The 14,750-nt window shown below is 35.6% G+C and overlaps 2 protein-coding genes across 3 annotated transcripts in view; both read right to left on the minus strand.

Annotated features, from left to right (window-relative positions):
• Positions 1-10,311, minus strand: part of LOC136847374 (UPF0598 protein CG30010) — a 49,278-nt gene extending 38,967 nt beyond the window's left edge. The window contains exons 1-5 of one of the 2 annotated variants that reach the window (XM_067119002.1): positions 10,029-10,311; positions 9,672-9,871; positions 6,096-6,207; positions 5,746-5,968; positions 2,108-2,156 (exon numbers count right to left, since the gene is read on the minus strand). In XM_067119002.1, the coding sequence (XP_066975103.1) occupies positions 2,108-2,156; positions 5,746-5,913 (217 nt within the window). In that variant the 5' untranslated portion in view covers positions 5,914-5,968; positions 6,096-6,207; positions 9,672-9,871; positions 10,029-10,311. Of the gene's footprint in view, positions 1-2,107; positions 2,157-5,745; positions 5,969-6,095; positions 6,208-9,671; positions 9,872-9,915; positions 9,973-10,028 lie in introns of those variants that run through there. The other variant, XM_067119003.1, reaches the window with a different exon arrangement.
• A 1,324-nt stretch (positions 10,312-11,635) lies between these two features.
• LOC136847377 (uncharacterized) overlaps positions 11,636-14,750 on the minus strand; it is a 27,934-nt gene continuing 24,819 nt past the window's right edge. The window contains exons 9-12 of the mRNA XM_067119008.1: positions 14,635-14,750; positions 13,466-13,611; positions 12,925-13,054; positions 11,636-12,211 (exon numbers count right to left, since the gene is read on the minus strand). The exon at positions 14,635-14,750 is cut by the window's right edge and continues 37 nt beyond it. Coding sequence (XP_066975109.1) covers positions 12,087-12,211; positions 12,925-13,054; positions 13,466-13,611; positions 14,635-14,750 — 517 coding nt within the window. The 3' untranslated portion in view covers positions 11,636-12,086. The remainder of the gene's footprint in view (positions 12,212-12,924; positions 13,055-13,465; positions 13,612-14,634) is intronic.

Consider the following 14,750-nt stretch of genomic DNA (forward strand, 5'->3'; position numbering starts at 1 on the left):
GTATCCTCTCTTTCTCTGTAATAATTCATGAATATCACTCTCGATATTTAAGTAAGGCCAACTGCCCATATCTCTCCCGTTCTCTCTCTCTCTGCTGTATACCAAGGGCTTTGCATACACTACCAGGAGAGTGAGTAGTACTTGTTTTTTTTCTCTCTGAGATAAGAGGGAGAGAGGTTTTTTACGTATATGTAACATGTATGTTTATTTGTTTTGTACAGTATAGTCTTACAGATAAACTTGACTTACTTCGTCACTAATTTTTTCATATTTTCCTTGCTATAATTACTTTTTGCATTTCAATAACTATGAAAAATACAGTAAGATTTTACAAAGGTCTGTGAAATTCCAATTCTTTTTCTGGTAGATAAGTGAACAGTCTCTCTCTCTCTCTCTCTCTCTCTTTCTCTCTCTCTCTCTCTCTCTCTCTCTCCCCCTCTCTCTCTCACTGAGGTATGGAAAAGAAAGCGATTTTTTATGCATATGTAACATGTATGTTTATTTGTTTTGTATAGTTTTATAGATAAACGTGACTTACTTTGTCATTCATTTTTTCATATTTTCCTTGTTATAATTACTTTTTGCATTTCATTAACTAAGAAAAATTAGGTTAGATTTTACATAATTCTATGAAATTCCAAGTATTTTTTCTGGTAGATTAGCAGTGAGGCAAAAAGTCTCTCTCTCTCTCTCTCTCTGGCTCCAAAACAGCAGAATGGCCCAAATTTGGAAGTTTTTTTTTTATGAAACACTCATTAATGCAGGCAACGTCGTTTTTAAGACACCCCAGGGATACCTGAAGGATTAAAAGTAAAGTTTTCTTATGATTTTTGACAATCAATTTGGGTTGCGACGATTTTCGGCTTACGAAGCAGCGTTGGAACGGAACCCCCATCGTAAACTGGGGGACTGCCATATAGAAATTGGTCATTATTGAATATGGTTCACTTTCTGTAAATTTGTGGAATATTTTTATTTCTCAAGTTACCAGCTTTTTTTGTGTTCTCAGTTGTGGATGGATTGTAAGAATACATATTTTAGGTGTATACAAATTTTATGAGCTTTCTAAATGTAATGTGGATATGCATGCAAATTTAAAGGGTATCAAAGTTTTTTGGCATTACTGACCTGTGATGATGTGGTACAGCTGGATAAATCAATGAAGCAGTCAATACTCCCACTCTCATATATTCTCATAATCTTATTTAATCTGAACACTTCTCATAATATTTTACATGCTTTTGCATTAACAAAATCACCTAATGTATCATTTTTAAGACAAAATCGAAATACCCTCTGCCTATTGAATAATACTGAGATTTTGCAGCAGATACTTCACTGGCCATTATTCCCAACTTTATCAATTACAGATTGCTTCACTAGGACCATGTACTTAATCCATCTTAATAACAAAGGAAGGTCAATAAAAAATGGCAACCAGATGGGACAGTAAACACGATCACAGGAAATCTGATAAACAGCATATGAGTTGACTGCCAAGAAACCTCAAAGTGGTCTGAAGTCCTCTCTTTTCCTTACTGAATTCATTTTTACTTTACTCTTCAACATCAGTACCCTTAAGAGTAACCATCCATTGTTGAGGAAACAATGACTAGCACAAAAAGTAACAATCACCACATTTAGAGCAAGTGAGACTATTATCAATATAAGTCATATATAAAATTCAATCTAACTATTCAAACTATGTTCACTGCATCATTAACTATAGAGCAAGACTAGAGAAAACACACTCCCAATTCTGCATTTTGAAATAATCAAAATACACATGTACAACAGTGAAATGTTTATACTGTAGTCTGGCTTTCATAAACATGGAAATAAGGCAAAGGAAATAGGCGACATGTAAAAAAAGTCAAAACTATGGCAGGTTACTGAAAAGAATGAAGAACATGAAATAATTTAGCAATTAGTTAAACAATTAACCATTCTAAAGTAATTTTCATACTTTTGTCACTGCATTCTGTAATACATTAGACCTAAGTAAAATAAGGGGTTTGCATAATCAAGCATGAAACTGCCAATGTGTATTAATGTCCATTTTATTTTTTCAATATAATACAAAGTAACTTCCAAAGCATTAACTTACCTTTAAAGCATGAAGTGAAGTTTTTCATTCTAGCATCATCCAAAAATAACTGAAACATCCAATTGTCATAAGAAACTAACACATAACAAGAATTACAACTATAAATACCTGGACAATAATACTATACACAATAATACCAAATATGAACATTACAGATAATCTGTGATGCATCACTATATTGTGATCAGAAATAATGAGTAAAAAACTACAATAATGTAAATGATAGACAGTATTTTTTCAAACTAAAAAAGGATAAAACAGGGTTTTATCCCTTTGTATTTTGGAAAATACAGTCTATCATTTACATTTTGTGGCTTTTTACTCATTACAGATAAAGCAATACTGTTAATATTGTTCTGTATAGAGACAGGAACTGGTTCATGATAGGTGGCACCATTCTGAAATGGCCTAATAAACCTAAACTTCTTTTTCCCTGTAATATAATGCCACTGAATGTCAAAGGCAATCTGCATTTCTAAAAATTGTACCTGAGGAGATGCAGACAATCAATGAGGATTCGATTAATGTCTACAAATGTATAATATATCAATCTTCTCGAAAATAACTAGATAAAAACTTTCTGAGAATACAAAGTATAAATTAAATCTAGATAGAGAAGTTTAATAAAGTGCAAGAGATAAGAGAGAATAACTTGAAAAACATGCAAACAGAGCCATTCAGAGTGGCAGTGGTGTCAGGATGTCCCACAAAATTATTTAGGGAAGGTTTATTTGATCTACTGGACAAGGGAATTTTTCAGGTAATTTTAAGAGGTACTATAGCACTTCTAAGATAAATGAAAATTACAAACATTTATGGAGACCTTTTTCATATGATCTTGATGGCAAATATGACTGCACATAATTTTGCTCAGGAAGCAAATGCCAATAGTTGAGTTACTGGCCCGCATAATTTGAATCAACTTCCGAGGCCTCTATGGTGATAATTTTATTCAAAGGGAGTCATTTATTCATATGCTATTTTTCTTTCCATATGGTACTGAACTGAGGATTTCATCTCAGCACAAATCAAGTCCGAAGAGGGCTTTAATAAAAGATAGTTCCCATTACAAAAGCCTCTTTTATATACTTGTTTGCAAAAGACAGATTACCACTGCAACAGCTCAACAAAACTAAGTCATAGTAGCAAAAGTAAGAGACCTGCCTGGCTGCTACTAAAAGACTTGCAGAAATGCATCAAATTGTTCATGAAATGCATATTAACATGAGAAGTTGGATCAAAATCCACAAGATCTGGCATTGTCATCATAAAAAAAATTACAGCATAAGTGAAATAATGTTTAAGCTCTCCTCACAAAAATGACCTTAGCATGAAGTCCTGTTAAAAACACACCCATGAACCAACTGAATATATACCACTGAAATGTTTTAGATATGGGACTCATGAAGGGAATTATTGTGACAAAGAGTACAAACATCCTGGCTTAAAGACTAGTTCTTCTCACACAGTGACAAAGGGTTCAGTGACCTAAAGGTATCTACCATTAAGTCCCATACAAAGACAAGAAAATACTGCAAGTAGATGGTGCTGTTCTGTCATCTAACTTCTCACTAACAGTACTTGAAATGAAATTTGGACAGAGCCTTTGGAGCAAATTTTCAGCATGGACTGTGCAGTGCTTTTGAAAGAGTGGCAAACAAATCATTAAGGACTTCTGAATATCAGGGGGAGTTCCCTTTCCAAGAACTGTCAGAGAGGTTGTGGTTTAAGAGCTGCACCAAAGTTCTGGTGGAACTTGAATTTTATTTTCTGAGAACTGACATATATGCCAGACAGCAAGATGTTCTGGAGGTAGGCACACAGTGTTGGAAAAGTTGAAAACATCAGAGTGGATTAAATCAACTGAAACAATTGATCACAGAAAACACTATATAGTAAGCTCAAGCCACGTGTTCAAGAATTTGGGTATATTTCATAAAATGTCAAGCCATAATGTCTTCTGCAGAGTAGAAAAGGGGACAAGATGTCTTCAAACAGTCTGCTGTCTGTTATGTGCAACACTGTAGTCAATGTCCCATCAGCTCCAGTGGTTTTGTTTTCTGCCCTCTGATTCTCACTCACTTCACTTCCCTTCCAACTTTGCTCATGAACTTTTTCATCCTTTTTCATAAGTTTATATTTCATATAAGAACCAATTACTATGAGAGCCTAGAAATGTGACTATGGTTTTATTAAACTATTTTATATGGAAAATAACTGATGGATCCAAAACTTGTTGGAAATATATAAAAACCCTTCAATATCCTTTAGCTGCTAACTCCTATAAATAATTCTTATCTAAAGTTAGGGCTCCCAAGACAACAAGAGAAAGGGGGAAGGAGAGCTGGAGAGCAAGAGAATGAGAAGATATTGTTTGTGCCCCAAGGAAGGAATGTTAAAACATCAAGAAAAACACAAATATGGAGAAAATTAGGATCAACGCTGGCAGTGTCATTTAGAATAGCTTGAAAGGCTACTATAAAAAAAAAATAACAATGACAGGTAGCCCACTGGGGAACAATTGAGTTTGTACATGGTTAAAACACTGAGAGGATGCAAAGTGTCCTGCAGCTAAATGGCAAAAAGTATTATCTTGCAAATGTATTCAAATCATTTCTAGTTTCTTTTATGTGGTGAAAAACAAGACTGGACAAGAGCCACAGGAGACAACGGAGGTAATGTGGGTAGTAACGTATGGTGAGGTGGAAGGAGGAGTACAATGGATACCAAGGCCTGCCACTCACCTGTCATAAACCAAAGACATACCAAATCCACACATGAACTGCAGAATCCAGATGGATAAAATATAAGATGTTTTAAGCAATCCACCAGGCCATGATCTGCTAATGGCAGCACAGGCCTTCTGACAAAAGAAGCAACATGCAGAGATGTCTGAAAATGCATAGTTGGCACAAACACTGAGAATGAGAGAGAGACAGCAGGTGAAGGAGAGGCAAATGGAGTATCCTTCCTAGTCAGGACCAATTTTTAGGTGTTCATGGCACCATCTAATGAGACAACTTTTAACTAATGCTGACATACACAGCAACATGACCAAAAACTGAAAAATTTTATGAGGCAGCCCGCAAAGGCTTAGAATGACACTTGAAGGACTGGATTACGATACGAAGAGTGTATCAGGAATTGGTGGTGACATAAAGATACCAGGAAAAATATTGAGCGCTGAAAGATGGGATAGTTTGGACATATGATGGAAAGGAATGAGAAACAGTCGGTCAGAAAATTAGTAGATATGGTAGTACTGGGACAAAAAACCGTAAGAAAGCCAGAACCCATAGAGAATTGGATAAAAGACCTAGACCTGACAAGAGTTCAAGCATAAGGATTTCACTTCATGTCAACCCATATAAATGGAAAAACCAACATGAAAAATATTACGATAAGTCACAAGGAAGTATGACTAGTGACAGAGTGCCACTGGAGGATGGGCATGTACAGGCATCTGTATCCTGAATGGTAAAAGTTTCTGCAATTGTTCTGTGCTGCAAGGAGGAAAGGCAATACAGTATATGATTACATGGGGTTGTAATAAATACAGACAGGTTTGCAAGAGTCAATACTCTATTAAATAAGTCTACTTAATATTAAATGTATAAAATAAAATACAAAGTGCTTACCATTCCTTGATGATCTATGTAATAGAAATATTCACGAATTTTCGGAGAAGGTGACTGCCCCTGCACATACTCAACATGTGCTGCATTGCTAATCAGCCTTTTATGAAAAACTGGCCTTATACTTCCATGGCACAATCTCATAAACTGCAACATTGTGCATAAGTACATGAGGCTTCCATGCACTATCCAAACTATTTGTCAACTTGATAGAAATTCCAAATTCCTGTAAATAAAAAAAGATGTTTAATGACAGGCTATTCCAACAATAATATTAAAATAATTTGACAGACTTATGTCTTACTAAGTCTTATCTAAATCAAGCATTATGTTACATGTTTCAAGTTACTCACGTTTAACTGTAACCTATTTATGGAAATGTGTTGCCTTCACCAACCAATATGGATAATCAAATGGTACATGTAAAATCTGGTGTCCCTTTTGATAGTGTACCAATACTTAAGTCTGAAAGGAAAACACAACTGTATTATTATGAAAAACTAAAATGTTCAACTTAAAAACTCCTGGAAGTTGCCACACTATTACCCTACCAGAACATTTGATAAACAGACAAAGAACTCAAAACTGTTAAAAAATTGTTTTTCTGGTGTATTTTCATACAATCTGAGCAAATCTAAATTAATTCCCTCATTAGTCCAAAAATTTTAAGTTAAGAAGGACCCTGCAACTCAAGTAATCTTGAATTTTTAAAATAAACAAAAACACAAACTCACTGAAAACAGGGATACATTCCAGCCTAAGGCACTGGGTCTTAAAATGATCAGACAGAGGTTACTTTCCAACTGGAGCCTCCTAACCAAACTAACCTGACCTAGAGCACTGCAAATTATACACACTTCTTTTTTTGTCTTAGGGATACAAAAGTCCTTACAGCAATGCCAAAATATGTTCCCTAAAAGTACACAAACTTATTAAAATTTAGTATACTTCACTACACTAGTCAACACCACTGTAAACTGGGGTGAATTTGGATGCATTTTACTTTATTTTATTCCTCGTCTTTGTATCTAGGAGTTACAGTACAGTATAGGCTACAGGCAGTCCCAGGTTTACCATGGGGTTCCGTTCTAGTGCCATGGTGTAAACTGGGATATCATCAAAAATTGTAAGAAAACCTTACTTTTAATCTTTGGGTGTCTTGAAAACGACATAACTTGCATTTTCATTTTTTTTATCAAAAAACACCCCAAATTTTGACCATTCGGATTGGTGTCATAAACCCGGAACATGCGTCATAATCCAGGAAATAGTTTTTGATGAATATATTTGAAGAGCGTCGTAAACTCGGAACGACTTAAGCCAAGTCTGGCATAACCTGGGGACTGCCTATAATAAAGATTTAATACCCTAAGGGAGGTTGATATTATAGCCTATCAATCCTTTTTTCTAATTTATAATATATACATACATTACATCCAAAATTACCATTATCTTGGGGTGAACCTTGGCACCCTTAAGGTGACTTTGGACGGCCATAGAAAACTAATGTAAATGGCCCATATGTTATTCCTCAATCTTTACTAATATATCTTGGGAAATAATCCAAGTAGGAAACAAAATTCGTCAGTAAATATCTTTGTAAAAATAATTTTGCAATAGATTTAAGCTTGAGTCTCCTACTTAACATGTTAAAGCAACTTGAGATCACAGATAAAAACTTTAAATATCAAATTATGGTTTAAATAAAATAATACCATAAAGGTTAAGATGGGATGTATTCCTGTGCTTCACTCTATGCCTTGTAGCGCTCCAGGTCATTTAGACAATGGCTTTTACCTTCCTTGGGGCTAGATGAGACCCTAGCACCCAGGGTTAGGTTATGATGCAACCGTGTAAAAGTCCTTGCTAGTTTTAATTCTTTATTGCCTATAGTCATTGACTGATTATGTTGAACTTTATTTACTTCCTGCCTTTCTTCCAACAAAAAATCCTTGTTTACATAAGGGATCTCCATAACTGTTGGAATTAAGGAGATGGGAAAATATAAAAATATGTGGTTTGCACCAACAATAATGGATAAAACTGCAAAAAGCACAACATAGCCTAGCCATTCAGTAAAATTTAAATATCTGGCTATGCATTAAAGGTATCACAGTAATACCTGCATCTCTGTATTTTACTAAAAACTTCATAAAATACCTAACACAGCATCCCACAGCTTTTCTATTGAAACATGGGAGGGGGTTGGAGTTCACCTCCTTAATCACTACGATCTGGCACCCTATGTTATGTTAAAGGTAAAACTGCAGACTGATTCCCACCTGTTGCTAACAAAGATATTTACCACCTTAAGTTTGTTTTTGGTATTATCTTTTGTTTATGTTTATGATATTTACCATCTTTTGTTTATGTATTTACCTTTATCTCCTGCTGGTACTAACATGGCACCCATTTTGCATGTAAACCGGTAGTTGCTGTGCTAGATGGCCGTGGTAGTGTCTGCAATTTTACCATGTTAAGTTTGGAAAGGATAAGTTAGGTTAGTTAAAAGTTCGTTTCTGGTCCGAACTCCAATTCCATATGGCAAAAATATTATTTCAACAGTTTTCTTGCTGTTTTCAATTGTCCCATTCAAGATTTAAACCAAAAATCATTCACTAGGAAAGTTTCCAAACCTCAGGCCGTAGGCACATTTACATGCAAAATGGGCGCTGTGTTTAGTTCCAGCACCTTGAGGATGTAAGCAAAACATAAAATAATGATTGTAAATACCATAAATAAATTGTCTTACACTGTTTTGGATGTTATGGCCTAAATGACTTATGGCCAAAACAATCAGGCCAGGAGTAATTGATGGTACAGAGTAAAGAGCTCTTGATGGGATGTTTGGACCGGAAAAGAACATTATCCTTAGATTGTTGGTAGAACTATAGTACGACTCCGCATGGGGTATTACCTTGGAAATTTACTTTTTCTATAGTATTTTGGTTGTTTATCAAGAATTTACCATTATTTTTTGTCAGTCGACTGTAATTAACCTCAGAACTGATATGTTTTTGTATGCCGGCCATCCTGGAATGCTACCACTCATGCACAATGCTATAGGGGAACTTTTGGTAAAAAGTGGCCCCATTGAGTTAAATAACACGGCCTACTAAGTTAGATTAGGTTAGGGTATGTTAGGTTAGTATAGTTCCTTTCATAATAAGTTTCCTTAGCCAATCCTCTCTGGAACATACAGCTCCCTAATGACTTGCACATGTGCAGAACCATTCCATAACAACACCATGACAGTCCAGTCTTTCTCCCATTGATTTCCCCCACCCAACAATACCCCTTGTTCCGAAAGGGTCCACAACCATGTTGGATAGAGATGAGGTTAATAATAATTGTCCGACAATAAACACCACCACCACCTTCATCAGGAACACAGTACGAGGAAAAATCAATTTCTAAGGCAATAGTACGTGCGGAGCTGTTCTACAGTTTTACCACGTTGTCTGCTATCACTGCAATTAGGCTACCAATGCTACTGTATACCACACCTTCAAAGTTTAGGCTAGCCTAGCCTATATGTTAGGCACCTGTTACTCTTAAGGTTACTCACATGAGCCATGTAGGCCTATCCTATCCTTGGTGGAATTCCTTGACTTTGGTTTTCTTCACCCTGAAACCAGTCTCCTCACCCTGAAACAGGTCTAGTCTAGGCCTACCCACCCTGAAACTGGAGTGGCTACAATTGTTACGTATGATTTGGGTGTAAGTTTTAAGGGAAACAGAAAAACCGAGGGTACAACTAAGTAGTTTTCACCAACAACTGTCAAAAAAAATTAAATAAAAAACCTAAGAAGAGCCTGTCCTGCTGATGCGTTTTTGTTTTTTTGCTATTGTGGGTAAAAACCCTAAGCCGTTATGAATTATTGGAAAACAAATATAAGGCAAATACACTTTTAAGTTGACTGCCTTACACTTCAGTGGGTGTTTCTTTTGGCCGTTTCAACTCCACAGGTTGCGAGTACTACCATCACATCAACAAGGAAACTCAGACGTTAGTAAAATTTGTTCTTTCTTGTTCATAAGTTTTACTTGTTTTTAATCCAATCACCGGTAGAAATGTCATTCGTTGGTCACTATTTACCATGTTAGAAAATGTAATTTTATATCGGAACTAACGACCAAAAAAAACTTAAATTAAGATTCCTGGGCTATAACCACATTGGAAAACAAATAGGTCTTAAGTCTTAACTATGGCCAGAGATTGATGATGTCTTTCTTGTTCATAAGTTTTACTTGTTAATCCAATAAGTTAACAAGAGATTAGTAGCAAAGTCATGATGATGTCCCTTCAAGTTAAGTAACAAGAGATTAGTAGTAGTCGGGAGAACGTTGGTCTTTAGAACTGCTCTTCATATGGTATTTCTTTTCTACTATGTTTGAGAGGTTTCCTCTCATTTATCAATCACAAAATTAACATTTTTATTTTCACTAGGCCCCGAGTTCATGATTGAAACTGAAACAGTAAACTTATCATTTTAAGGATATGGGGGATTTTAGCAGAGTGAAAGGTATTTCGGTGCTACTTTGGCTTGTTAACTACGCGTCACCTACTCCGAGGTGCTATAATAATACTAAACATAGCAGAAGCTCCTTGGGATGCCATGTTTAGTACCAGCCCCTCGGGGATCAAAGCATTATATACACCCATTTCTATATTGTGTGGTAGACAAATTTTATTATATTAATAAACGATATCTTCGTGCGACCGTCTACTTTACATTTACCCTGTTGGCCTTGCATTTACCATCCGGTGCTTAGTACTAGCACCTCGGATAGGTGACGCGTAGGTAACAAGCCAAAGTAGCACTGGTATTTCTTTAAAAGATGATTTGCGACAAATGAGGCCTACTTCAACCCAAACCATAATTTTTTTCTTATTGATTAATGAAAACATATATCAAAACTTCCCTATCCAGTCTATTTTCTTACACATGCACATTCAAAATCACAAAGTGGTGTGTTTTGCCGTTATTTCCATCTAGTGGACATATCTGATGATCTATGATGACTTTGCATGCTGTCATATTAAAAGAAAACTGCAATGACCCTACATTAGCTCTAGTTCAGGTTGCAGTTAGACAATTCTTTATTTATACATGTATCTTGTCATTTCAAAAGCAATATTTATAACACTTATGCCATCCACAGTGATGGTGTAATTCTACTCGGCGAAAGGTTGACATATTATCTACTTTGTATGGTACCTTACACGTTTTTATATGGAGATTCAGCAGAGTTTCTACCAATTACACTAAGCACTTATTACAATTTCCTATATATACTTAAAGGTTGGTTTTAAATGGTTTTTCACACAACAGTATGAGGAACAATACGCAAGAGAAATCTAAAATTTCTCAAACATATTTCATTATTCTGTTGGGTATATTAGCAAACTTTCTTAATGCCATATCCCTCAGCTTACCTGATGCTTCATTGATCTGGCTTCCTGATAAGTGACAATACCTTATAATATCATCTCAGTTCGGACATTTCCAAGATATCCCGCAGTTACAAGTAATTCTCTATACTTTTTACAAAACATGTCTGATTTATCTTCCTGTGGCATCTCATTTAGTATGGAGGAGCTGGTTCTGCATAAAGAGACCCCATCATCTCCAAGACTGCCTTTTATGATGTCAAGCTATAGTAAACAAAATATACCTGAGAGAAACTAGAGAATTTCTTCCACCAATAAAGCTAAGAAATGTCAATCCTTTTTTGGAGTTTTGTCTCTAACCCATATATTTGACCAAGTCACCCTGGAGAAGGTAATAGTCAAGAGCATGCAAATGGAAAATTCAGTGCCAAAAAACGTTTTCATTCCAAATAAGAAATGCAGCAGCCCATAAAGTCAGGAGTAAGGAAAAGATTCTCCAGAGTCACCTTTTTATTGATTCTTCATTCAGGACGACTCTCTCACACTATAATTGGGTAAGTTCTATCTTAGACTACAACTGTACAAAATGGAGCTAACTTAATATTACGTTTTATGCTATATACAATGCTTACATGACTACAGCATACAAAAAGGAGTCAGTGGAAACACGCAAGACAACCAAAATCAGTAGGCAACTAGATTAGGATACAGTTAAGTATGTATGTGTTGACTATTATTGTTAAAACTGTTTTGAAATTGATCAAAAACTTGTAAGGAAAAAATAATGTAACTGTACCTTACACACAAATTCTATGGTTCACTATGAATAATCAGTCTCTTGTACGGTTCAGGTTTATCTAGCAAACTTCACCAAGTCATACGCTTTCAATTCATTAAATTTAAGAGCCTTCAGATTTATATTCATGGATGTAAATTTTGATAATTCAGTTTATCCAGACAGTTTGCAAGGAATCTGTGAATAAGAGACATGGAACCCTTTGTTCATGTAGTCGTGCGAGAGGCTGTGTTCATCAGAGTCTGTGACCATGCGGACGGCGAATGGTTTCGAATAACCTGTGGAGTAGACACGACAAGGTAGTGAAAATAATATGATTTTTATTTTACTTCTCCAGTCAAAACAATCCCCATTTATATACCTGTCAAGGATGCCACTGCATACAGTAGTATAATTCACTTGTGCAGTTATAATTTTGTCCTTGTCATATTGTGTAGTTTGCAAAGAAAATGGTACAGATCCACCTTCTATGAAATACCAAATAACTACGCGATCATAACTAATTTTTTACACCTAATTAGCCATATCCAGCAAACTGTTACTGCCAAGATGCTCTTCTCTCAGTTCCTGCCTTAACTAATGAGTGCAATATGCCATAATGACAGCCATACTTCTGCAACATGTCTAAAGGGGTGCATTTTCACAGATGTTAGCCAATTGGGAATTTTTCTCTCTTTTAATATGGTTCTTGTGACGTACTATACCGATACTTCTACTTACTGCATACAGAAGAAATCTGGCACTTTCCTACTTCTAGTCTTATAAATCTGGAACTCATCAGTTTCTGTGTTCCCAGAGAATCAATTGCAAATCAACTCACTGTACTACTGGCAGTCACATTCTACTTACTGTTGCTACTGCTGCATCAGCTATTACTACTTTCATTACTAATACTTGCATGCAAATCTGATTTTCGAAATTATCACTGCTCTTTCTATGCATGATCCTCCTACAAAATGAAAAGTGAAAAACAAGAATTCTGAATACTCACTTGTTACAGTACCCCATTTCCTAGCATTTCCTAATTTGGTGCCACAGAACCTCTCGTAAGTTTCGTGGCCCCATTCGTTCTCAGCGCCAGGAATCCACAAATAATCAGACATGCAACCCATGTCGTTGTACTGCATCAGTGAATAGTGGTGTCAGTAAGTATTAAGAAATTAAGGATTTCAAAATGAAAATTACTTGTTAGTAAGTACAAAGTCTTACATAGTTCCTAAACGTATCATCACAAAACGTACTGCTTTTAATGGTTTATCTCCTTATATATTTGTTTATCAAAATACTTATAACATTATGTCCTCATACATAGAGAGGTCCTTTATACCTACGTAAACAAATGTTTGTTTGTATTGTATTTTGTTTGTTTTATGCAATGAATGAACTTTAAAGAAAAAAGAGAAATCTATGATGCCTGAGATGTGTTAAAAGCATTTATACAAAAGGTACACTTTACAAGTGGGCGGAAAAAATACAGGCTGAAACTGACATACAAACAAATGAATAATTACAGTAAAAAAATAACATCTTACTTCTGCCCAAGGTAAAAGGGTATCATCCTTGTAGCCAGTAATGTTGGTCAGTGAGAATCCATCAGTTCCAACCTGTTGATACTGAATACCACAGAAGCCAGATTCAGGTTCAACGCAGATACTGTAATCGAGATCGTTGAGGTGACCTGGTAGGAATGGACAACCACAACATATTTGAAACAACGAATGAAAAAATGAAAATGCATGCATACAATTAACACTTCACATTTTTCCTCTCTAACACAAAAAACAACTACCAAATGAATTTGTACATATATACCAACCGAAGGGGTAGTCGGGGACTGGACACAGTATCTAACACATTTATTAAGCTAAATTCAGCGTAAAAATTCGAAAACAACTTTTACTTCTGACAGAAATCTGTAGACCTAGCTCGTAAAAGAAAAGCCTTAAAAGAACTTTGATTAAAAATAAAAAAAACTCAGTAAATAATTTTATCTATAGAATTTTAAAATAACTGTTAATTTTAAAATAGATCTATCTTTCGGTGGTCTCGGTATAATGCTGTATGAGCCGCGGCCCACGAAACTGTAACTACGGGCCGGTGGTGGCCTGTCCTACGTCGTTGCCAGATGCACGATTATGGCTAACTTTAACCTTGAATAAAATAAAAACTACTGAGGGCGGACGGACGGACAAAGCCGGCACAATAGTTTTCTTTTAAAGAAAACTAAAAATGGAAGGGGACTCAGATTCAGTAAAAAATGAAGGGGGGAATAGCGAAAATAAGGTGAGTAAAACAAAAGAGGTGGAGGGGGAACCAGAGTCAGTAGATAAAGAGGAGAGGGAGAGGAAACGAGTCAGCAAAAAAGTCGAGTTAAAAGAAGAGACGGGCTAAAACTAGCCACTACACAGATAAAAAAGGGGAAGGAAAACAATGACAGAACTGCAAGTTTCTAAATTCAGCGTAATCTTCGTGCTCATCATTGCCATATCTTTACAAATATAACTCTCTTTCTGAGCAAATATTACTGCAAAAAGCAATAACAACTACGAAAAGTAATGAATCGGCTTACTCCTTCTTCTTCTCCTTTTTATTATTATTATTATTATTATTATTATTATTATTATTATTATTATTATTATTATTATTATTATTATTATTATTACTGGAGCTAAAAGCAGTACATTTCCTTCAAGAAACTAACCTGTGTAACCCACTCGGATGTCACAATCGGAGGGATGTTTGATGGTACTGAAGTCACACCACCTGTCCTCTGAATAGCATCCTAATCCATCATAGTTGAAACTCTTGAATTCGCCG

Source organism: Macrobrachium rosenbergii, chromosome 16, assembly GCF_040412425.1.
Source record: "Macrobrachium rosenbergii isolate ZJJX-2024 chromosome 16, ASM4041242v1, whole genome shotgun sequence".
NCBI classification, from domain to species: Eukaryota; Metazoa; Arthropoda; class Malacostraca; order Decapoda; family Palaemonidae; genus Macrobrachium; species Macrobrachium rosenbergii.